This window comes from Dermacentor andersoni, chromosome 1, assembly GCF_023375885.2.
Source record: "Dermacentor andersoni chromosome 1, qqDerAnde1_hic_scaffold, whole genome shotgun sequence".
NCBI lineage: Eukaryota > Metazoa > Arthropoda > Arachnida > Ixodida > Ixodidae > Dermacentor > Dermacentor andersoni.
In genome coordinates this window covers 9,000,732-9,026,998 of record NC_092814.1, presented here as the reverse complement: position 1 = coordinate 9,026,998, position 26,267 = coordinate 9,000,732, and the positions used below count along the sequence as shown (strand labels likewise).

The 26,267-nt window shown below is 45.7% G+C and overlaps 1 protein-coding gene across 1 annotated transcript in view; it reads left to right on the top strand.

Annotated features, from left to right (window-relative positions):
* Phb1 (prohibitin 1) overlaps positions 1–26,267 on the top strand; it is a 97,670-nt gene that overhangs the window by 3,913 nt on the left and 67,490 nt on the right. Inside the window, exon 3 of the mRNA XM_050191449.2 lies at positions 17,212–17,373. Coding sequence (XP_050047406.1) covers positions 17,212–17,373 — 162 coding nt within the window. The remainder of the gene's footprint in view (positions 1–17,211; positions 17,374–26,267) is intronic.

The following is a 26,267-nucleotide window of genomic DNA, read 5'->3' as shown; positions in this document are numbered from 1 at the left end:
TGCAACCGAGATGAAAAAAGAATTATTTAGTTCACAATTGACTAGGGAAAAGAAGAAAACATAATATAATAACAAGGAATAAATCCCACAGATTGTTTTCAGTGAAGTCGTGTAATTAACATGAGAGTGTTAAACAGTAATAATGAAAAAAATAATAACAGAAAAGTTACGGACGCGACATTCCAACGCAACCGTAAACATAGCGACATAACGGTAATAATGCGACAATAAACTGTAAAAGATAATGCAAGTATAGAAAGCATTGTGCGACAAACGTAAAACTTCACATTTCTTTAGTCATGCATTCAGTCAAGGCATCATGGAATGAATCGTAGTTGGACTGGCATGCAATGCTGTCCGGGAGCGAATTCCATGTTCTGATAGCACGAGGACGAGCAGAGTAATGGAATGCTTTTGTAGAACCGTAAAGGCGGGCATAGCTGAAATGATTATGAAGCCTATGTGACGTGGAGTAGGGTGGTTTCAAGCATGCAGGTGTTCGAGTGGAGTGAAGGAATTTGTGGAACAGTGATAAAAGGTCAATGTCTCAACGAGTGTTCAAGGATTGTAATGAAAGCTTAAGTTTTATTTGTGTTACACTAGACTGGTAGCTGTAATCGTTTATGATGAAGCGGCTTGCTCTGTTCTGGATCCGTTCTAGTGTTTCAATGAGGTATTTCTGGTGAGGGGACCAAATGGGAGATGCATACTCGAGCTTGGGACGAACGAGAGTTAGGTAAGCTAGCTTGCGAACATTTGAAGGAACATTTCTTAAGTTGCGTCGCAAGTGCCCCAACGATTGGCAGGCATTAGCTGAAATGGACGTGATATGCTCTGTCCAGGAAAGATCCGATGTGAATAGAACTCCTAGATATTTATATTGTGTAGCTGTTGTTACAGTGTAATTGTTAATATGGTAGAGGTAAGGTGAGGTTGCCGACTTCCGGGTAAACGACATTACTTTGCATTTTGTAGTATTGAAAGTCATTAGCCATTTATTGCACCAGCTAATGATTTGTTGAAGGTCTTGCTGAAGAATGAGATGATCATCTGAGTTTTTAATTGGGTGATAAATTATGCAGTCGTCGGCGAATATTCTGATGGAGGAGGACAAATTTTCAGGTAGGTGTTAATAAAAATTTGAAAAAGCAAGGGATCGAGGACGCTACCCTGTGGTACACCAGAAGAAACGTCCGTTATGGAGGAAGAGTAGTTATTTGCAATAGTAAACTGCTGACAATTAGACAGGAAATTTCGGAGCCATGACAAGGTAAGACAGTCCAATTTAAGTGCGGAGAGTTTTGATATTAGGCGACAATGTGCGATAGGGTCGAATGCCTTCGAAAAATCAAGGAACAAGCAATCAATTTGTAAGTTATAAATTAAGTTAGTGTGTAGGTCTGTTGTAAATTCAAATAACTGTGTCTCGCACGAGAGGCCCTTCCTAAAGCCATGCTGATTATGAAAAAGGAATTTGTTAGTCTCAAGATGTCTGTAAATCTGCGAAGCGATAATGTGTTCAAGCAACTTGCAGGGAATACATGTCAATGAAATGGGGCGATAATTCTCACAGGATTTCCTGTTGCCATTTTTAAATACAGGTATAACTTTCGCCATCTTCCAATCTGCGGGAAGGTGGCCAGTCGCAAGTGACTGTCTGAATATGTGAAAAAGAATTTTGCTTGATATTTCTACCGTATTCTTTAAAACCTTTGAGTTTATCCCATCTATGCCACATGAAGAAGACATCTTAAGGTTATTTATGTGAGAAGAGAGGCCCTCCAAAGTGACTTCAATAGGTTCCATGTATTGGTAGCCTAATTCCGAAACAAAAGGTATATTTGAAGTGTTCTCCTGTGTAAATACAGAGCTGAAGAATGAATTAAAGACCTCCGAACATTCGCTCTCTGGAATAGGAATATTGCTGCTGTTTTGTAATGACAAATCATCTGATTCGTTGTTAGGCCTTATTATTTTCCAAAACTTGGCAGGATTGTTCTTAAGCAGCTCAGGAAGATCATTAGAGAAATATTTATCTTTAGCTTCACCTAAAGCTGAGCAGTATGATTTAAGGTACGTTTTGTAATTCTGCCACGCTGCTGATGTGCGATCTCGCTTAACGATATTATACAAGCGTTTTTTTCTTGTTCCTCATGCGCTGAAGCTTTTTAGTAAACCAAGGGTGCAACTTATCGTTAGCTATATTTATGAGTGGAACATACTTGTCTACTAATGCGCACAGTGTATTTTTAAACATGAGCCAGTTTTCTTCAGCGAATCTATCGTAAAATGATGGCCACATTGTGTTTTCGAAGAAAGTTTTAAATTCTCAGATTATTGTTTTATAATTGCCTTTATTGTAATCACGAATTTGTTTTCTCGTTTTACCCGTAACCGGTGGCGTTGTGTTTATCGTTATTTGGAGCAAATGGTGGTCGCTAAAACCATCCAAATATTCTATGTGACCTATTGTTTCAGGTGCTGTACTAAGAATAAGATCTAGAACATTGGCACCATGTGTGGGTTTCGCGACAGCTTGAAAGAGATTAAAGTCTAAAGACAAATTGATGAATTCAGACGATATATGACAAGATGATAAATTCGTCCAATCGATTAGTGGATAATTGAAATCCCCAAGAAGAGAAATTAAATCAGCCGGGAAGAGTTCAATGGCTTTGTTTATTGTGTCGTGGAGAGCATTGATGAAAGAAATGTTAGAATCTGGTGCACGGTAACAATTACCTATTAGTATCCTAGAAGATGAGATCGTGCAGGCCACCCAAACAATCTCGAGATCAGAATTAGTGTTGACCAAAAATGACGTAATGGTTTTCTTTACACCAATCAAGACACCGCCTCCTTATAATAGAGCGGTCACACCTATATATGTCGTACATGTTTGAAGATGAAAAGATTCCGTCATTCGTTATTGCAGAATGCAGCCATGTCTCTGTGAAAGCGATAATGTCCGATTTACTGTCTTCCAAGAAGGAAGAGATGAGATCGCGCTTTGATAGTATGCTTCGTATGTTGGCATACGATAATGATAGCGAGGGTGAAGTCGGGGTTAGTTTTAGTACTTGGTGACTCTGTGCGCATGCTCCCAACCGTAGCTATCTATTCAGCGGGACAACTGCACTTGCAGAGCCATCGTAGATATAAGTTCTTGATTCAATACGCAGCTTGTCCACTGAAAGCTTCATTCTGGGTTTTCGCAAATTCAATTAGCTTTTGTCTAGCACGTCGAGTTTCCGTTGAAAAATGTTCGCGAATGGAATATGACGTTCCCTTCAGTTTGTGTGCCGAAGAGAGAATGCAATCTTTGTCCTTAAAGACGGTCAGCTTGGCTATGATTGGTCTCCGTTTGTCCTCGCTATATCTTCCCAACTGATGCACCCGCTCAAATAGTTGTTCGCTTATTTTGATGCCAAGCTTATCCGCACTCGGACTCGCAGACAAAAAGAAAGGCTGCGCTTTCGCCAGACAGGTGAAGCAGTATTAGTGATAGCGAAGTATAAAGCAATTACACAAAGGAAAATTCTTAGCGTATAAATCCGTGTGAGGGCCGCACCCCAAACTTACAAGCCAGTATTAAAAAAAAGAAAATGAGAAGAATTGCGTTCGGTACGCCAATTCCGATCACGGTCAATTCATTTTCATGCGTTGCTACTAGAGGGCGAGAGGAGGCAATCATGGTGGCGTACGGCGGATTTCATACACGTAGTTTGAAAAATTAGGCCAAATGGCACAGTCCCATGCAAGACACGTCACAATCGCGACAAAAAAGTGCTACCCTTAGACAAGTCTATATACATTAGTTACCGTATTTACTCGATTCTAAGCACCCCCTTTTTTTCACGATCGCGATGCCCAAAGTGAGGGGGGGGTGCTTAGATTCGAAAAATCTAGAATGACTCCCCCCTCCCTCTTGTTGCTGCAACATCAAGACGAGATAGGTTGCGAGAAATAACATTTTATTTCGCAAACATTGAAAAGAAAAATCGGCGCAGATAGTGAACCCACCGCTTGTGTAGGATGCTCGGTCACCCTCACTGCCACTAGAGTTCGTCGCACCGCTTGAATCGCTGCTGTCTGTATCCCACAGCAGGTCGTCTTCCGGTCCGTCGAAGTTGTTTGTGATCGAGCACTTCTTAAATGATTTGACCACAACGTCCACTTGGACCCTCTTCCACGCGTCCGAAATCCACTTTGCGATGGTTGATGGGGACGCTTTCTGCAGTTTTCCCGTCGGCGTCTTCTTCCAGTCGGGGTTTCGCACCCACTCTTCGTACTCCTGTCGGAGATTGGCTTTGAAGGGCTTGTTGACTGAAACGTCGAGGGGTTGCAGCACTGGCGCATTGCGACCCAGAATCACAACCACGTCGCTATTGATGTTCCGAAGCTTTGTCTTTACCTTCGGGGTCAGATGGCCGCGAAACGCGTCCAACAGAAGCATTGACCGCGTGCCTGCAGGTCCGCCGAGCAATGATTCCAGAGTGAGCAAGCGCATTTGGCGACCTTGGCTACGCGCTCTTCCTGACAAATAGGGGGGTGCTTAGATTCGAATGCAAACTTTTTTCCTAACCTTTTCGCGAAAATAGAGGGGGAGTGCTTAGAATTGGGGGGTTCTTAGAATCGCGAAAATACGGTATATCGGCCATATGAACTGTAGTGAACATTCACTTACTAATTAAAAGAACAAGCATAATTTAATGCACAGTCTTTGTAAACCTGTAAATATCTCTTTGGATGACTACAAACGAGCACTCGCTGTCCCAATGCTGGCATTATGAAGAATGCCGGCAGCGGGGGCGAATGGTTCGTACAACCGCAACTCTGCAAATCACTTATTTTAAAATAAAAAGAAAACACTCAACTAAATTTTTTTTGTGTGCTTTCGTTGAAACATTATACCTGCTCCAATGTCTGCTCCAAAATGCTCAAGGGCATTCCCATCACTGCAATTGGAATTTAACATTCTGGGTAATTCAATATAGTAGCTGCATTGCAGTACTGTTTACCCAACATCTTTGTACTTGTACACTAGGGTGCAATATTTATGGAGAAAAATCACCACCCCTTCCAGTTCATGAAGATGGTCGAACAGCGAAGCTTTGTTAGTTACACTGAGTGTTACACCATGCGAGTCAAACTTTCCAAACAATCTACATTGTGAATCTTTTGTTTTACCATTCTTTCACCTCATTTTCGATTTGAAGTGCTTCATGTGGTGAGCACTGCCGGTTAAACTTGGCATCTCTGGCGTGCAGCTCAGGGTCGGCCCTACAACAACGAGCCCGTTCACGAGCCAACTCTCGATGACGTTCATGGTAGGCAGCTTCTTCCTCAGGAGTACGCACTACTCGTGGTCTTCCCATAGTTGTAGCTGGGATGGAATATGTGGAACCCCTAATCCAAAACTCCATATATTGGGCGCAAGGCCCATCACTGGAGATGCGAGCGCTGCAATCATTTTCACGATTGGTTGGATTGGTTTCACGATTGACGTGGCTGCCGGTACTTCTTGCGCCAGCAAGAAGTACCGGCAGCCACGCACTTCTAGTATAGCGTTTTAAACACTGGGCACTGTTCGTTGGCCGCAAACCACCAGCATAACATTTGTTTCTTTTGCGGCAGGGTGGAATCAATCGTTGATAAATTCAATGCTGATCTGGCTCGATCACCGAAAATGCACTGTGACAAGCATATAAGATTCATGTATAAAATAGCATTCTCACAAGGGAAAAGGGGTCCTCCAATGCCTTTCCCCCTGTTGAACTTTTCCTCTCCTGCTAGGTCACACGGCCCCTTTTTAGCGAAGTCCAACAATGATGGCACAGGGCCCGCATAAACAGCTTTGTGTAAAAAAAGTTAGTAGGCTGAGCATATGGGGCCTGGTGTGTGAGAACACTTAGATTTCACCTCTGGTAAATGTATAGTGGATTTTAATTTCCTTTTACAAGTGTATTTTTGGTATTATGGCATTTAATTACAAATAATCTTAGTAGTACAATAAAGTTGTCTACCGATAGTTTTCAACCTATTCATAATCAGAGAAGACTTGGAGGCAGACTGTCCCAACTAGAATATTTGTCATTTTGCTGATTTTCACGTGTAAGCTTTAAAAAAAATGTGAAAACATTTGTACGCGCTTTGTATTCATTCTGCATTCTCCTTTGTTGGGAATAATTCTTTATAATATTTATAGCTATCAGGCACAAACTTACGAAAGTTAACCCAGTTAGCGTTACAAATTGTGCAGATGGCTGAAAGTCTGAATGAACATCATAAAGTGAATGAGAAATGTGGGCGTTACTGCAGTGCTGGCTGTGTGCCTAGTTTTCTGAGCTCTATTGGCTGCATCAGATTAGGCAGTTTCACTTTCTGGATTGACAACCTATAGCTAAACATATTCCAATGTAATGATCCTAAATATCTAATGCGTTTGAGGGGTTGGAAGATAAGTTTATAAAAGCTAGCTGGCTAACAGGCCAGGGGCAGCAAGATGGCACCACAGGACAGGCACAATTGTCACAAAAAGTAATCATTGAGCAAACCAGCCAAAAGAAGTAGTGAATCATCTACAAAAAGGAACAAGATCTATATTTACATGTGCGTTCACCATGTAGCATGAAAGAAGGATGGCTGTTGCAGACATGTCCCATTTTATTATGGAAGGCCTCAACTAATTCTTGCTTGAGCAAGTTATTACTACTTGTGTCAACGAAAAAAAGGAAAAGCACTCGTACCTTTCGATCGGATGGTTTCTCCTGATGCCAGGTTGACCACCTCAGCTTCTTGCGAGTGATTGGGCACACCTAAAGGGTTTCTTCTGTGCAAAAATGGTGCTTTCAGAACATAGATGGCAGTATCATTATCCCTTTTATTGAATTTAATTGTCTAACACTGTGTTTGCAGTCATATTTCTGTGTTCTAGCCACAGTAATGAATAAATAAAGGGGGCCCATAAAATAAATGCTAAAGCTCGATATCTCCTCTCTAATGCATAGAATCGGAGAAATTGTTTTTCTTCCACATAAACTTGCCACAGCTTCACCCACATGTACCTTGCCACAGCTAAACAAGCTCGTTTCTATACTGCCTGAAATACATTTGACCCGCATGTTATGGAAAATGCAGGGGGCTTTAATTGAAACATAAACTTTTTATATCTAGCACCAATATGTTTCACTTCAGAAGCTGTCCATGTATGTAGGAAATTTGTGCTGTGTATTACCCTGTTATGCCACTTTTGCTCAATGCCTTTCTGTTATGAAATTAATGCAAACTGACGCAATGACTGTAGATAGCCTGCTTGTTCCAGCTAGTCCACTTGACATCTGAAAATTAAACCCGTAACATGTTCAGCCAATTCAGTTTTACGCACGTGAATGAATTACAATTTCAGCAATGCTATAAAGGTGAAATATATGGAACTGTCACAAAAAGTTTGTTAATTCAAAATTTCATCTTTAGGATTCAAAGCAGACTTCCAATTGGTTGCGAGCATAGTGCTCTGGCTCAAAATCAACTTCTAGTGCAGTGAAAGCTAAGAGCAGCCAGTGTCCACCAGATGATGTTAAGCTTACGGAAGAATAGCGCAGATCCCCCACGTACTGTAAGGGACCTCTTTCGCTTGTTTACCTCACTGCTCTGCACACAATCCAACCATGCACCGTGAGCAACGTAGCATTAAATACCTCAGACGGGACACCACAAAAAAATATTCACTTTAACAAACACGTTCATGGCACATTTCTTGAGCATTATTGGGCCTTTCAGAATGTTTGATGCATAGCAGCGCAAGCAGTAGCAGCAATGGCAAGTCGTCACAGGTAGGTGCTTGCTTGCTGCCACAAATGAGCACTGAAGCCTTCTCATAAATTGTATTGGTGCTGACTCTCTCGAAGCTCCTTCCTTAATCCATAAAGCACATTCTGCCTTGCTATGCTCGAATAGGAATAAAGCTTAGCACAAAAATGCAGAGAGCCGGCAAGCGCATCAGAAGTGGCAAGACAGCTGCGCTGACTTTGCCCATCTGAAAAGGTGCATAATGAAACATCAGTTGGGAACATAGAATATGAATACGTCTGTTGAGCCTTTTCATACAGCTTCATTTTTCTGTCTGGTTTTTGACTTAGAATGCTTGCGGAAAAACAAAAGGTAACTTTTTCATTTCTCTGCGTGACATTTCTGTTCGGTTGCTGCTTGGTCGAGGTGCCACGAGTCCAAATGCAGATGACAGAATATACAAACATCGTTCTGCCAGCTTCATGACACACTTTTTAATTTTGTTTTAGATGATCGCATTGCAGTGAAGTGTCGTGACAACAGCAGCACAGCACCAACCCAGTACTCCGTGTTGCAGCAAAGAAGTCTGTGAACTTGATTCTTTCTTATGCTAACTGCAAGTTATTAACCAAGCCCTTCATGAATGATTACACTGCTCATTCAGAAAAATATTACTGTGGACATTATAAACGTGGTAGGCAATCAGCAGGCAAGGTTTGTAAGGGACTATATTGGTGGCTGGTACCAATGCCATTGTCACTTTTCTGCAAATTATTTGGACGTCCAACATTACACAAACCTTTATAGTGCTTAATATTACTAAAGTTACATCTCTTCATTAAAACTGAAGCATGGAACTAGTTCTATTTCACGTGAACACGCCTTGTAGCTGCCCCTGCACTGAAAGTTGCTTGTGAGCCGTAATATCGTTGTCTAAGGTCAACAACTGATAAGTTATCCCAACTTTTTGTTGCATACATAACTGTGCAAATCGCTCCTTATCTGCAGGCTACCAATCCGGTCTCTCAAACGATAAAACGTGCAGCTAAACTTCGATATAACAAAGTAGGTAAAGTCGGCAACTTGCTTCGTTGTATCGAAATTTCGTTGTATTGAAGTTTGACCTTTTATGCAAACAAGTAAAATCGCTGATAGATTTTTCCTACATGGAAAGGGGTTGCAGAATTTTCCAAATTATCGCGCAATCCAAAAAAAGCACATTTGAATGAGAAAACAATTCACCGTAAAAACCCGCGTATAATACGAACCCGAATATAATACGAGGTGAAATTTCTGGGCGAGAAATGGAAAAAAAAAGGTTTACCCGCGTATAATACGAGTGAGAGAAACTCGGGGAAAACATTTATTTAAATCGGACTCAGCACTTCATTCACTGTCGTCCTCCGCTGCGCTTTCATCGGACAATTCCTTGTCTGACATATCCTCCCAGAGGTACTCGTCCTCGGTGCCATCGAGCGCGTTCGAGATCCCGCACTTCTTGAAAGCGCGACGCACAAGGTCTTCTGGGATGCTCGCCCATGCGTCCACGATCCACTTGCACAGCGTGGCTGGCGATGCCCGCTTCAGCCGCCCAGTTGGCGTCACTGCAGGTTCACCTGACCGCATCCACTCTGCGTAGCACCGCTTCACCGTGTCCTTGAACGGCTTGTTGACGCAAACATCTAGAGGCTGCAGCTGAGACGTCATCCCACCAGGGATAACGACGAGTTCAGTATTACAATCACGCAACAGCTTCTTCACCGAGTCGGCCAAATGGCCACGAAACGCGTCCAGCACGAGGATGGACGGGAACGACAACAGTGCACTGGGCCGCCTACACCAAACGGACTTTATCCAGTCGAGCACAAGACTCTCATTCATCCACCCTTTCTCATGGCATCTAACGATGACATTTTTCGGCAGCTCACCTTTCGGCATTGTCTTGCGCTTGAAGACGACATAGGGCGGGAGCTTGCGGCCGTCTGCCGTGCATGACAACATGACGGTAACACGCGTCTTCTCGTTCCCAGTGGACCGGACACAAACTTGTTTCGAGCCCTTTTCGTGCACGGTGAGGGGCGATGGCATGTCCAGATAAACTGGTGTTTGGTCAGCATTGCCGATTTGCCCTAGCTGAAAGTTCTTCAACTTGCGCAACGAAATAACGCGGCGCTGGAAAGCCACCAGTAACTCTTCAAACGATTCCGGCAGCTTTTGCGAAATTGAAGTTCTCCGGCGCAATGAAAATCCTGCACGGCACATATACCGATAAACCCAATGCTTGCTTGCTTTGAAGGTGGAGCTCGTTAGGCCTTTTTCTCTCGCAAGCTCCCTGGCTTTTGCCTGCATGAGCTCCACGCTCACAGCAAGATGCGCGGCTCGCTGTTCTCGGACGAATTCCGTCAGTTTGAGTTCAATTTCAGGGAATGCCCCATTCTTCGGGCCGCGAAAGCTTCTTCGCTTTCCGCTGCACTCGAAAAGTGCTTCTTTTTGCCGTCGCCATCCACGGATACTTCCCTCGGTGACGCCAAACTGCCTCCCGGCCGCACTGTTGCCGATTTCCTCTGCCGCTAAAATCACATTTCGCTTGAAAGCTGCCGAGTACTGCTTCCGTGCCCCCGACATCGTGCTCCTTCACTAAAAACGATGCACTTCGCGAAGCGCGGTTAACACGTGAACTGCCAAGGTTCGCACTCAACAAAGAAAGAAACGATGCCGTAGCCACGCTGCAATAGCGAAAGCAAGCCGTAGCCAGGCAGCAATAACAAAGCCAAGTCGTAGCCATGCAGATATTACGAAGCCAAGCCGTAGCCACAGAGCAATAACGAAACCAAAACTTCGAGCCGAACTTTGAAATTTTTGTCCGGATCCGCATATAGTACGAGGCGGAAATTTGGGACGCTAATAACAGTAAAAAAACCTCGTACTATACGCGGGTTTTTACGGTCATTTTGATGAATTTGGGAGTCGGCGACGAACGATACGTTTTCATGCCACGTCGACGATGTCTTCACGTTGGCGGTGCAAATTAAACGAAGCCAGCCACTCTTTCCCATGCACTCCGCCCCTGCGGCTGATAGCATTGCCCACATTGAGACGACACTACGCTATCATGAAAAGCTCTGGCAGTGGGGAGCGAATGCCTCGTCTGCCTCTCGCTTCAACTGGTCGCCGAAACTCGAGATTACGCAGCTTGCAGTACTAAATGCACTCTGCAAAACAGCTTACATGATGCCACGCCGTCTTGGCACGCCCACTCTTTGCACTCGTGGCAGGTTACCTTTAAAGCAGGGTGCACGGATGCGCTCAGCCACACTTAGAGCCATGCGCGCCCCTCTTTCCCTTTGCTCGCGCGAGAAGGTGGCGCTCGAGAAGCCACCATCTTTCTTGTCTCACCCTCACACGCTTTCTCTCCTACTTAGAGTGCACGAGGTGCGATAGGATGTTATCGCTCTTGGACTTTATATGGAACATGATGCAACTCCACTTCAGAAGTCGCTCATGACACGTAGCATGCAATTTGAGAGGTGCGTTGGCAAGCAGCTGCTTGTAATTCAATCATTTGACCATCTGCGTCCATCGTCCGTGGAAGTTTTTATTTATTGTCTCTGCATTCCTTTACGGTGGTAGTGAAATTTCGTTATATTGAACTCACAACACACTGTTATATTAAAGAGACACTAAAGTTTACTATGAAGTCAAGTTAAAGTGATAAAGCAATGCTCAAGAACGTCTAAGCCGTCAATATAATCACGAACAGAGCTTTAGTAACCGAGAAATTGAGGTAAATGCATGACACAATTTGAGACCCCCCAGCGACATTTCGGTACTAGCCCGATGACGAAGGCACTCCTCATCATAATTTATGTCACTAGTACTCAACTACTCGTATTAAAAAGATCATTTCATTAGGTTATAAGACGGAAGAAAATGTTGCTTGTCTACTTCTGTTCGATTCTAAGAAAAAATAACCTTTTGACGTTACCCTTCAGCAGTATGAGAGGTCGAAAGGTTTTGTTTCCGCTCGACTCTGCGTCGCGCGCGCTTTGGAGTTTCAGTTGTTTTGTTATCGCGTCGTGCTGTGCTGGTTCTGCTGGCTCGCGAAACTTGCATTTGGAACAAGCAGCAAGAATGCCACGTCCATATGATGTCGTGAAATGCATGAACAGTCCGCGGAACTTGGCCAAGGGCATTGCAGCGGTGAATCCAATGTTACTTATCACTGTGTGCCAACGAGTGAACCTCTCCGTTCGAAGTTAAGTGCCGTACCCCTGTCACAGTGCGTTGGCAAAGAGCCGAAAAATCGCATAGTGTGCTCACTGCACTTTCGTCCAGAGGATTACGAGTTCAACGCCGACTTACTGAAGTCGTGTGGAGTGCGTTTCAAAGCAATGCTTTCCCGTAGCACTGTTCCGTCGGTCTTGCCTGCATTTTCCGAAGCGCAAGAACAACTGCAGGTCGAAGACGGGGCGGTGAGTGCGGCATTTGGTTTTCACGAAGGAAAAGCTACAAATGTGCGAATATGTACAGCCATGACATGCAGTTGCCGTCGTAGTAGTGCTAACGACGCCGGCAGCGCGAGCCCTCAGCAGCAGGTCACGTTCGTCAGTGCTTAAATAGCTGAATCGAGCCCAGCATCGCGAGCCAGTGTGTCGTCAGGGTCGTCCATTGCAACGAGCGTCAAAGTTGGCGTCGTAAAATAAACAACCAGCTTATCGTCGCATCCTTTCCCTTCCGTTAGCCACCATATTTCCGCTTTCGCGCTGATGTCGGCTCTGTCTTGGCTCGGTTTCTAGCTGCGCGTTTGCGTTTTGCGCAGAAAAGCCGTAGCGCTGTCTGCGGGTGCCATTTTACTCACCGACGCCGCAACGTAACTATGAGACCATGACGTCACCTCTCCTAGATAATAGGGCGGGCGATTTGAACTGCGCTAGAGGTACGCAGGTGCTTCAGAATGCATTTTCTCTTAAAATAAGTCTCTTTTTCGCATGAAACGAGCGTTTCGAGGTTTCTGGGATGGTATTTCAACAGTCCACGCTGACTTAATATTAACCTTTAGTGTCCATTTAAGGTTCTAAATATATGGTGTTCTATGGACAAGAGGTTATGAAAAGTTAAATACTTCGTTATGTCGAGGTTTAACTGTATTGTCACCATGATTTACAGTAAAGCCTTGTTATAACAAAAGGTGAACTGAAATTGTATATGTCCACTACTTCATTATATCTACGGAATGCTTGTATTGATGTTGTATCTAAGTTTATGCCAAAATTTCCTTGTTTTCTTTTTCGTTTTTTTTTTTTCATTGTGTTTTGCACTATACTCCTTTTTATGTTGTTCTACGCCTACCTGCTTGGTCTTTTACTGCGGTATATCTTAAATGTATATATTGTAAGCACAACATTCGCACCTCATCTTCCTCATATATACATGTACATCTGTACATATCATCGCATAATCCTACCGTTTGTTGCAATGTCAAGACCTGCCCTGTACAACTAGCACCGCCGTTAGTGTGAACCCAAAGTATTCGCTGGCTTACGCAGTGAAGACGTCGCATACTGGCTCGAGAACTGCGATGTAGTTGGTGACTACAATAGGTAGGACAATTCTCATGATCTCTGCAATGTCCCTTTCTACCCCTTCGGGATCGCTAAAACTTAGTTCTTGAACAATGAGCCTGACTTCCCTGACTAGACCACCTTTACGCTGAAGTTTCATGCTATTTTCAGCGTTCCTGCTATTTGAACTGAAATTGCAAAAAAGAAGCTCGACCAGCATGTTGAATTTTCAGGGGAGTCATGCACACCTTACATTGAAGATGTCCTCGCCCTGTGCAGGCGTGTAAACTCCGCTATGTCCGAAAGCAACCGCATCCATTACATCATCAAGGGAATCGACACTATCGGCTTCAACGCCCGGACTACACAGAACCCTACCACCATGCCAGATGTCATCACCATGTGCCAGCGCCCTGAGGAACTGCAGTCCCTTCGCATTTACACAGATGCGTATAATGGTCATCTCCCTTAGGCTATGGACCTGCGCACTTTGATTCGTACCATCATACGTGAGGAACCCTGCCTGCAATGCTCTTCCTGTGCTTCTGGCACCGTCACCTCCCCTCCTGCAAACGGGCTTGCATGCAATCGGAGTTCACATCTACTCACCGTGCCATGTGTTGGACATATGCAGAGATCACTCCAATGTCTCCACTTACGACCACGCCTGGGACCACACCATCTGCACACGCACCCGTGGCTTCATGCTCAACCTTCCTACCCTGCATGGCATCCTACCCATCCTCTTTGTTATTACTGCGAATGCTAAGGGCTCATTTCCTGGTTCGGCTGACGGCACCAACAGGACAAGAGGCATGGCTACGCTCCTCAAGAACGCTCCGATACCCATCTACCTATGACTTACCAGCGGATGACATACCCACCTTCGCACCGTTGACCGTCTGCCCCCATACACAGTCGATATGCCTCCCACCTACTGCTCATCTCGGCGCCGCTCACCTTCCCCACGCCGTTGCACAGTGTCCCCACTTCGGCCCACCTCACAGACCCCTGACCTCGGCTCGGAAAACTCCATGCTGCAGTTGTACGAGGGGAAATTGCATTTATCGGACTGCCTATAATACTTCCAGAGTGCCTGTCGAATCTGTTATTAGTGTTTGTGGAAGGTGTTTGTGACGAAGCTCTTATTGAGCCTGGTGCCTCCATATCTATCATTCATGCTGATTTATGCTCTCGTCTATGGAAAGTGGCCATGCCGTACTGTGGCGCTTCTTTGCGTGGAGCAAACAATGCCAGAATTCACCCGATCACGCAATGTACTGTACACAGGGTTCGTGCGGGTCTTTGAAACCCTTGAAAATCCTTGAATTTGAAAAGATAGTTTTCAAGGCCTTGAAAGTCATCGAATTTTCGGAGATCCTTCAATTTCCTAAATTTTTATTTTTAGTAAACTTCCAGTGATTGTATTCGAGAAAGTTTCAACCTTCCTGAATTCCCGCTGCGATGTTTAAAAAAAACGGGAATTTTCAGGCATTTTGAAATCTCTGGTAAAACTCAGGGAAAACTCAAGGAATTTGTGCTTCAATCAGGGAAAATCGGTTGTCATTTCATTCAAAGGGAACGAAAGTCGCCCCACTGCTGGCTCGAGTAAAAGAGAGGACTCGTAACGAATTGTCTTTGACGCCGTGTCGTTGGCTGGAGGAGTTGCCTGTGTACAGTCAACAACCAATTTTCTGGACGCCCAGTTTTTGTGATATGCCCGATAGCGCGGACGGCTTTGCGGCTCCAACACGCGCCCCATAGAGTCAATGTATAAGAACGTTTGTAATTTCAGATTCAAGAACCCTTCGACTTTCCGGAGTTTTTGCCACTACCACAGGTCCCAAATGGCATTAATCAAAGCCATCACCGCCGTTTTGATTATCTCGCCGCCTCGAACCAGCGCTCTCGAACGCCGATCCGCTGGCAGCCGTAGCTACCACTGCGGCAACACTAGGCTTTGCTGGTTCAACGTCCGCTATTAAAGTTCTTGCTGTTCGGTGCTGTGTTTTTCATTGAAAGAATTCACCGCTGTCAGTAATCGCACCAACTCCGCATCCGTAATCCTCGCGTATGGCTTCGAAGCTTAGAATGCATGGCGCGTGACGTAATGCTGGTTCGCGAAAGGCAGCTGCGCCTCGGCGCAGCAATGTTACGCGGTGAAGCTTAAGCGTGGGAAGGGGCAATTGTCACGGGACACAATACGTATTCGCGTGCACCCTTCTTGAAAAGGAGGGTGCACGCGTGTATAATTATGGCCCTGTGTGTGGTCCTTGAAAATCCACACACAGGACCTTGAAAGTCCTTAAAAACCCTTGAATTTTTGACATATACACCAGCATGAACCCTGTGTACATGTTTCTATCGATGGCATCTGTGATCACATAGTATTTGCGGTGCTACGCGAGTGTACTCGCAAACTTATTTTGGGTTGGGGTTTTAGTCATCTACCTCAGTGTTTATCAATTGTTGCCAACGCCTCCTATCCCTGACCGACACCAGTCAGCAATGCCATTCTACAGATGTGCATAGCCGTTTTGTAACAGCCACAGGTTATGTGCTTTGGACATCTAGAGAACAAATCATCGCCATTCGTTCCACCGAGATAGTACATGGCGATGTGTTCATTCAATCTTTTGGTCACATTTCATTACGAGCACAGCCACTAGATAAAAAAGACAGGTGCGGCTTGCTGTTTCAGGCGGGCTGCAATGGGAGCGAATGTGACAGCCGTAGTTGCATTCTCGGCAGCTTAGCTGGGCCGGACGGCGTTCCAAATGCCTTCCTGGAGCATTTTCTTTGCCTATCCTAGACAACAGTCTCCCCGGCTGGTGGCACTGTGGCGGATGACACTATTTTTGATGCATGTGGCAGGCCGCACCTTTTCTTTATCCAGCGGCCGTGGTACAAGCCTGACAATGAGAAATCATTTGCCACCCTGGACGGGCTCTGTGCATTCAACGTGATAGCTTTCGGACTGCAACGCGCCTGCCACATTCAAGCACATGATAGACAGTGTCTTGGACGACCTGCCTGTGCTATCTTGACAATATATACATAGTTGTCTTTTCTTCAACATTCTCACACACATCTTGAGTGCCTTGATGAAGTTTTAACCTGTCTTGCCAAGGCTGGACTGCAACTGAGCACAAAAAAATTCCACTTCGCAAGCAAGACCATCAAGGTTCTGGGACACTTAGTAAAGAAGGGATTTGGCCGGACCCAGAGAAGATTGCTGCAGTCCACAACTTTCCCAGGCCGGAACGTCAAAAAAACTTGTGCAGTTTTATCGGCCTCACCTCCTACTTTGGCTGATTTATACGCAACTTCACAACGCTTGCATCTCCATTCCACCAACTTTTTGGAGCTGCCATACCCATCATTTGGACAGAGGACTGTGAAGCAGGTTTTCGGGCCCGAGGCAGTTAGAGCTCCACTGCTTGATTGTGGTGGAATATGTAGTACATTGTGCAGCAGCTTGCGTGCATGGAGCGCAGGCGAGTCACGGTAGGGGGGCTGAACGGCGCCGTCACCATCTTGCCAGTCCGGCCAGTTTTGTGTATCAGCAGCTTATGTTGGTTTAGCAGTGTCTTGCACTGCCAGATTTTAGCAGCAAAACTGGTGAGTGAGTAGCCATTATGAACTAGAAAAAGAAAAACTTCGTTATATATAAATTTCTTTGTAATAATTGCTTTGTTAAAAAGAGGTATTAAATGCATGGGTTTCTACAGGAACTTGGATAGCCTGTTTTGTCATAATAAGGTGTACATTGCTAGAATTTTAAGCTTTAGTGTAGCTTGTCTTATGCTCACGGATGTGTGGGAGAGCAGTTGTGATTGTAGCCATGATTTCTGTGCAGTGGATGGTGGCCACCGGGCAGTGATCTTCGATCGCTTCACAGGCGTCAAAAACTATGTGGTTGGTGAAGGCACACATTTCCTCATCCCCTGGGTCCAGCGGCCGATCATTTACGATGTGCGTTCACGGCCACGCAATGTACCTGTTGTAACTGGCAGCAAAGGTGAGACATATCTCCTAATGATTTATTCCATGACTGATGAGTAATATATAAATCCAAGTGCTCATTCGAAAGCAAGCGAGGGAGACCATGTTATTTGCCATGTGTGGCTTTGCGTAAATGCATTTTCTGTGTGCAGTTGCATTACAAGTTGTCTCAACTGTGCCTGCAGGGGTCTCTGCATCAGTAGGCTTTTGGTGTGTTGTGATACCACGAAGCCGAGCACCTGCAATCTTGCATCTAGCCGTGCGCTGCTTAGCTGTGTCCGGGGAAAAGGGGACCCCGGGAATTAAGCCGATGCGTGGCCTTAGGACCTTCAAGGCCCCTTGCTAGAGGCCCGTTTGGCCTTGGCTTCACGTAGACGGCACTGACCCAAATCCACTTGTCCTTTTCCCTGGCCTTTCTCCATCACTTTCCCTGATTCCTGTCTTCCCTTCTCACTTTCCAGGTGGCAAGTGTGTGGGACAGTCAACCTTTTTTGTACATATTTGGTTATGGCAATTAGTACAGGATGTGTTTCTTACAAGTCTTGTGGCGTCCCCTTGTTGGGTTCCATGGTGGGTGGTTTGTGTTACTGCCGTAGCAAAAAATTTTATGGCTAGTTTATTTCCCGCCCTTCCTGTGACTGCCCCTCAGAAAAGGGGGTACACCAAAAAAGTGTTCAAATTTTTTGGCCAGCAAACTAAAAACTTTCCTCACCACCATGTGATCCACTATGAAAAACCAGAAAAGATTTTCTCATTGCAAGATATATGAAGCATAATATATAACTCCATAAAGCAACCAAGATGGCTAACGTGATCTCCTTCCGGAACTCCACTATAAAAAGCAACATGACAGGCTTCATAATCTAGTATCTTTTGGGGATATTCGTGTGACCATGACACTGCATTGAACCATTCACACCATACATTGTGTTGTCCCAGAAGATGATTTAATGGAATTGACTGAGATTGAACTTTTTAAGGGTTGGAGTGACCAGAATGTAATCAGTGTGAAGCGAATTAAGATGAGGTGTGACTGTAAAGAGATAGACAGAACACCTTATTCTCATCTTTGGCTCTAGTATGCTGCGCAAGACAATCGATGCAGGGAGTGTAAATATCTGGGTCCGGCCATATGTCCCAAGTCCTCTTGGGTATTTTCAATGCCAGCAATTTGGCCATAGTTGACAGAACTGCCGAGGATGACAAACATGTGCTAAATGTAGTGCCAGTGCACATTCATGCAAAACATGCAAGAACACTCTGCACTGTGTTAACTGTGATGGCCAGCATGTCACTTACTTGCATCCTGCCCGTCATGAAAGGAAGAAAAAGAAATCGTAATGATTAAAGTCAAGGAAAACATCTCGTTTAAGGAGGCATGAAGGCGAGTGTCATACCTGCTGAAGAACAGCTTTGCCAAAGTGGTGCGTCGGGGCTGTGCCACAATGACTTCCGGCACCTGTTTGGCCCGTGCGCAGTGAGCCGGCAGCAGTGCTGTTTGCCCCCTTGGCGACTGCAGCCAGTGCTGCACTGCCATCCCAAAAGGGGCCATCGATTTAAGGCTGGTCGTCTTGAGGCAAAGACTTCAAGATAAATGCACTGCTCACAAGAGAAGGTGTGCAGCGCCTTGCAAGAGCCAATGGACATGACTCCCACTCAAACGGCGCCTAAGCAGCAGTGAGAATCTCTTGACCGTTCATAAAAGGATAAGCCCCTCATCACAGAACCCGAAAAGAGCTCTGTGAGTGAACTAAAAAAGTGCACAACAAGACAAGGGCGGTGGAAGAAGACGCGAGACACACTTTCACAGTCTCCGTCTGGTTGTGCGCTTTTAAGTTTTTAGTTATGTCTTACCAACATGTCCAGACAGCCACATTACTGCGAGTTAGCTTTCCTATATATAGACCTTTTCATCGGGCGAGGAGGAAAGGGTGCATGACGAGCCTTTCCTCCTTTCTGGCTTGTGCGATCTGGCGTGGCGCTGCATGAAAGTATTGCTGTTGCTTGCTGTGGAACAATTTGGAGATGTTTTAGCTCATACTTTGTGAAATTTACACAATTTCTGTTCATACAAGGTCGTTAGGGAACCAGTGTGTAGCCTTTCTGTGCATCGGTAACTACAGTATGCGGAAATATCTCTTGGGGGCGCAAACATGTGACGAGCATCAGCCTCGGTGTGTGTATGTGTTGTGAACTATGTTGGGTGTATCGGTTTTAACTCAACGAAAAGAACCGGCATCTGTGTTGTGTATTGCCAGGAAATCGAAAATCTGCTCACTATCTGATCGCATGGTGCAGGAACTAAAACATAGAGCTCATGCTCGTGTACGGCCAACCTAAGGCAACCTCGAAACATCTAAGTTCCAGGCGCTATTATACGTTCATGTTACACCATCATCGTTCTCACGTATTTCAAGTCTAGTAGACTTTAAGTCGCTATGATATGTCTACGCTTACCTCTTGTATCAGGCCGATGGCGCTGCTCAATACAGTGATCACTGCAGTTGGTGAACCAGCATGATATGTATATAAGCTACGTGCTTCGGCATTGCCTTTTTTGCCCTGTACAGCCATACAGTCGCCGACCGTTTATTCGGACCTCACGGGGACTGCGGAAATGTCCGAATAAACAGGTGTCCGAAAAAGCAGATTAAGAAAAAAAAAATGAAATCCTTTATTTCCACGCACTCATTCGGGCTCGGCAGTAGGCTTGAAGAAATCGTGAATGCACCGTTGCTTGCTGTTCCGTTTACGCGCAATCAGATAAGCCTGAATCTCGGAGAGGGTCGTACGGTCACTATAGGCGGCTGAAAGCACAGTCACTGCTTGTAGACGCTCCGCATGCGACGGCAGTGTAGCACAAGGTGCGTCATCTTCCGACTCACAGTCATCGTCCGGCGGTGCAGCAGAAACCTGACGAATGATCTCGCCGTCGTCGAGTTCTGCGCATGTCAGTACAGCAGTGTCAGCACCTGTGAAACTGTCAAATGAGACGGTGTCCGGAGTCGCAATGCAACCACCATAGAGTTTCTCACTATAACACCTAGAGGGTAATCTGGCGCCACCGTCTATGGGAGTTTCTCAAGGGGGCACCGTGCCGTCATGGGAATGACGGTATACAGTGCAGTCCACTTATAACGATATCGAGAAAGACGAAAAATATGATCGTTATAACCGATGATCGCTATATCTGGACTGCAGTTACAAAAAAAAAAAATTTAAACGCGTTTGCGCTCTTTACCTTTGCAGCTCTGAACTCGAATTCGCTACTTGCTCTAAAGAATAGATGATGTATACAGTAGGCCGTGAAAAACAAACTTTATTTCTAGCGCCAACGACCGTGTCAAGGATTAGGCGCGCCGAAATAGTCCGAAATCTGCACTTGCTTTTGCGGCAGCTTCAGCTTCACAACCGCGATGCGCATGGATTCCAGCTAGTGCGGGAACACTGGCGGCAATCCTTTAGCATGCATAAAATCAATGAAGGAGTCGATCGACGACAGTGCACTTTGCGTGGACATCGTGGTCGGGGTCAAGGAGCCACTGTCGATCTCGTTGTCACTGTCGCTGATGCAGTCGCCACCGTCGCACAACTTTGCGTCTGTCGAGACAGCACATCTTCGGCGATCGCCTCGTCGGTGACCTCATCGCAGAACGAGGCAGCACTGTCTGCAGTCAAAAACTCCTCCTTCGACACACCACCTGTGTCACCAGTAGGAACGAGCTCCCAGAGCTCGGTTATGTCAGCGACTTCCACCGGGTCGGTCTCAGCGGGTTGGGGAAGTTCGTCCTTACGCACAAAGCCCGCCTTCGTGAAGCAATTGGTGATGAACGACTGGTAAAGCTCCTCTTCAACATCAGCGTACAAAGGGTCTCTAACCCCTTTTCCGCTGATCGGAATGGCCGCTGATAGCTCCTGCCTTCACAATCGCGGTGCTCCCGGTTTTCAAGATGGTTGATATCGTTAACTGGACGAGCTCATACTTCTTCACGAGGGCGCTCACCTTGAAGCCGCATCGAGAGTCCTGCAAAATATCCATCTTCGTGTCAAGCGACACAGCTTTGCGCTTTGTCGGCGCCATCTTCGAACTGGGATGAACCGTTGGTTGCACGCTGCTTCGGTGGCGTCAGCCTGCTATCGCGAGAGAGACGCGGGACGGGCGCCACCGCGCCGCTTTGCTTGTCGCTTCTTTTTTTCTTTCTCTCTCTTTCGGAGCGACTGTGGCCGACGCGCATGAAGCAGCTAGCGCCATCTTGTGGCGCGCTTCGCCAACGTTGGCTGCGCCTACTCGTGCGCGGGCGGGGCGAGACGCGCTGCGCGGTAATGGCGGCAGATACGAACTTACGGAGGTAAACATCGCCTCGTCTCGACATCGTTCGTTTCAGGGAACCAAGCAAAGCAAACGTTACGATTATTTGGCACGGAAAACGCCGTCCAGACTGCAAAATTTTGATCGTTATATCCGATATGCGGTGAATAACCTATCGTTATAAATGGTTTTTTCCCCATAGACCTAATGCATAATATGACACTCTCATGTCGACCCATCGTTATAACCGATATATCGTTATATGTGGTATCGTTATAAGTGGACTGCACTGTATGTGTCTGCGAGGCTCGTGTTGGCTGGTGTTTTAAGAGGCTTCGTCTAAAACGTGGATATGGCTACGCAGATAACGCGTTCTCAAAGTAAAATCTTCATAAAATGTTTCCATTCACGCATATTACATCTTTACTCACCCACGATGCATGACCAAGCGAAGAAAAGCAAGAACCGACGACCAACTGTTTCAAAGCGAGCGCGAACCTTGTCGTCTGTCCTCCAACTTTAGCGGCCCGCTTATACTTTTTACGTAACATGTAGTCGTACACACAATAACAAGTTCTCATAGTTAAACATGTTTTCGCCTAATAATAAAACTAAAACAGCTTTTCACGTGCTATTCTAGTAGAAAATGAGTCATTGTGACAGACGGAACGGTACTTGCCAAGAGCGTCTTCAAGGTGTCCTGTCTCTACGAGAACGATGCCAATCCGAATCCACAATATACCGGCATTCCCATGCATACCACAGCGCAGCAGCGCCAGATTTCACCCTAGGTAATGTAGTGAGAAACTCTATGGCAACCACTGCGCAGGTTTCGGCAGAATATTTTTTGCGTCAGTAGGGAGCACATCTGAAGGCGACAAATCTTAGGCCTCCCGGCACCCGCTTGCCGGCATTCCCCAGCGCAGTCTGCGCGGGCACTGTCGGCGCCATGAGACACTTGACACAATGTTTCCGTATGCTGCGTTGGGTCACCGAAACCTCGACACAGCACACAAAGCAAACACCACCGTGCCGACACCAGTCGCACAAACGAACAAACGTGGCCTGCTCGCAGCGTCGTGCGCAAAGAAACAAATCAGCTGCTGGATTGTCTTGACATGGCTTACTAAGCTGAAACCGGAACTGCTGTACGGCCACTATATCGAACCAGGCAGAAACGATGATGATGAGCGGGGATTTCCAGTAGCGCCACTTCGTGGGGCAGCAAGGAAGCTCCGTTCAAAACAAAAATGGCGTTCAGCAAGTCGAACCATGCACCGGTCAGAGTCGTTGCATGGTGCTCTCGTCCGAGTTGGCTCAAGGAGTGTCCGAAAAATCAGACGAGAGGTTGCAAGGTGTCCGAACTTTCGGCAGTTGTTATACATTATGGTCTATGGGGAGAATGGCGGTGCCGCGAAGCTGACCGAATAATCGGGCATGTCCAAATTTTTGGAGTCCGGAAAATCAGTCGGCGACTGTATATCCGAGAGGGATGGCATAAAAAGAATGCAACGGCTATTTCTGAGTACAAAATTTCCGTAATACAGTTGAGTGCGTCGAAGAAAACGGGATGAACAAAACTGAAAAAATAAATGGGTATTATCCTCTTGTACACAATGTAATCTACAGCGAACAGTTTGAATGCTTCTACCATAGCCGAATGGTGTTACGCTGTTACGATCGTCGCATATCTTTGATTGCTCCTAAACCACAGCTTAGAACCAAAGGAGAATACTGCTATAAAGTCACATTAGTGAATGGAATTTTCAGAAATACACAATTGACCTGAGAAAATGATTGTAGGCTTAAACATGGGCACACACATTGCGCTGCGTGTTCCGTCCGCCTCAACGCCAGCAGAAAGTTCGGCCGTGCCGACTTAAACTTCAGTATGTCTCGCAGAACCATTTTCCACGTAGAAGACGCCACGTCACCCCACATAGACCACGTGAGCGCGAAAACAAACACCAGAAACTAGCGCCGACCGTAAGGCTGACACACAAGATGGAGCGCTCGCCCAAGCCAGCATGCCGACTGCGCATAGATGGTGCCACTGGTGGCGCCCATGAAAAAAACTGTCTATAAGACACGTAGCACAAACGTCTTCTGTAATATGGACACACAAATATTGCACACTAAGGGGCTTGTACACAATCTAGATGTTAACTATCTTCATAAACTTGTCCAAAGGTGCTGTGTGTTCAGGAAACACACCTAAAATCTACGCAGAGACTTTGTTAGACAATATACCACTTTTCGAATAGACTGCAACAATGCTCTTGCCTTATCAAGTGGTGTGGCCATAAAATAGTAGATAAAGGTGTTGCCCCCAGTGGCTTCTTGAGGCAGTTGCTGTCCTAGCACTGCTTTTGATAAGCTAGTCAGTCACTTCCATCTACATCCCTCCCAGCTATCAACTTCACAGAACAGAATTTCAGAGCCTTAATGAACTTCCCGCACCCACCAGAGATGTGAATGCATGCGACACCCTGTGAGTAGACTCTTAATGTGAGGGGCTGCCTAATAGTAAATTTTCTTTTCTTCAGGTTCATGCCTCCTCAGTAAGAAAGAGCTAATGTTCTATAGTGTTGTGCATAAAACAGTCTCATTGATAGACATTAGCATAGCATCAGGTACGCTTGGGCTGTACCCTGAGTGAAACGTCAAAAGAGACTCTTACAGAAGTGATCACTATCAGATTGTTTGAAACCTAACAAAGCCAGCTGAATGTTCTTCACAAGCTCCCAGATGGAAAGACGATTCAGCCAACTGGATGTGGTTTTGTAAACTTACCGCCTTACCGGGACCACCGCCTTTCCGGGCAGCCGCTCTACCATCTGAGCTAACCAGGCTGCCCCGAAAAGGCGGTGGTCCCGGGTTCGAGTCCCGGACCAGGACGCATTTTTCTTCAACTATGAGGCTTTTCTTTCAAGGAACCCGTATGTGTTTCCTTTGTAGCAATTGCTACGAACGGGTGGATGTCTGGTTTTCCCTTTATTCATTCCTTCTCTCCACCTTGCAGGTTTCCGCAGAACTGTTACGTCAAACACTTGCCTTTGCTTCGTGTTGTCGACGAATTCGACTTCGCTCTGCCATCTGCTAGCCGCCTGGTTAGCTCAGATGGTAGAGCGGCTGCCCCGGAAAGGCAGTGGTCCCGGATTCGAGTCCCGGACCAGGACGAATTTTTCAACTATGAGGCTTTTTGAGGAACCCATATGGTTTCCTTTGTAGCAATTGCTACAAATGGGTGGATGTCTGATTTTACCTTTATTCGTATTACATGAGCAGACCAGTCTAAGTCGTATGAAAGGGTGATGTTGAGGTATTTAAATGTCTCCACTTTTTCTAAGGTAGTATTAGTAATATTGTTACTTAGGAAGACACAGACGAAAAGCTATATAGTGCAAGTATATTTACAAGAAAATACCCTGCACTTGGCTAAGAGGCAACAGCCCGCACTAGCCTCTAATCGTCGTCGTCTTCACACTGCTCGCCTCTTCGTGATAACAAATACTGTTCCGTAGCAATATTATACGGTGACTAAGGGCTGATGGCGGCGAGTGAAGCACATTACTTTACATTTATTGGGGTTAAGGGTCACTAACCAGTCGTTGTACCAGTCTTGCACTTTGTTAAGGTCATTTTGTAAAATGCTGTGGTCAGTCGGTAATTATGCGGTAGATGACACAATCGTCAGCGAACATACGGATTTGAGAGGAAACTTTAAGAGGGAGGTCGTTAATATAAATAAGAAAAAGTAGGGGGCCTAGAACGCTACCTTGTGGGACGCCAGATGTTACAGGGAGGGGTGCGGAGGTGTGATTATTGACATGCACTGACTGTAACCAGTTAATGAGAAATTCAATAACCCAATTTAAGATGTCAGGGTGCAGCTTCAGCTGGGAGAGCTTGAATTAGGCATTGGTGAGGTAACTTATCAAATGCTTTAGCATAATCCAGAAAAATGGCATCGATTTGGGTGTTAGCATCGAGATTAACATGCAAGTCATAAACGAACATGGCAGGTTTCATTTCACATGGGAGACCCTTACGGAAACCATGTTGGGATGGGTGAAAGAAGTTGTTAGTGTCAAGGAAGTGCATAATTTGGGCGAAAATGACGTGCTCCATTATCTTGCAGGTACGCTGGTTAGGGAAATCGGTCTGTAGTTAAGAGGCGAGTTTTTATTACCTGATTTGTAGATTGGAATGACCTGCCCTTTCTTCCAGGCAATGGGGATGATACAGGAGGATAAAGACTGTGAGAAGATTAATCTAAAGTACGCTGCGCAGTTGAGTTTAGTATTTTTTAATAGTTTAGAGTTGGTGCCGTCCACCCCTGATGACGATGAGAGTTCTAGCTTTTCGATTATTGCCGTTATGCCATGTTCAGTGAATTGGATGGGTGACATAACAGATGGCACAGGTGAAGGTGGTATAGGTAACAGAACATCAGGTTTAGTGGTGAATACTGATAAAAACGTGCGGTTAAATGCATCGGCACACTCTTGTTCGGGGATTACTACGGTATATCGTTATGGTCAGCGATAGTGATAGCATCCGGTAGCTTGGGGTTTAGAAATTGCCAGAATTTCTGGGGG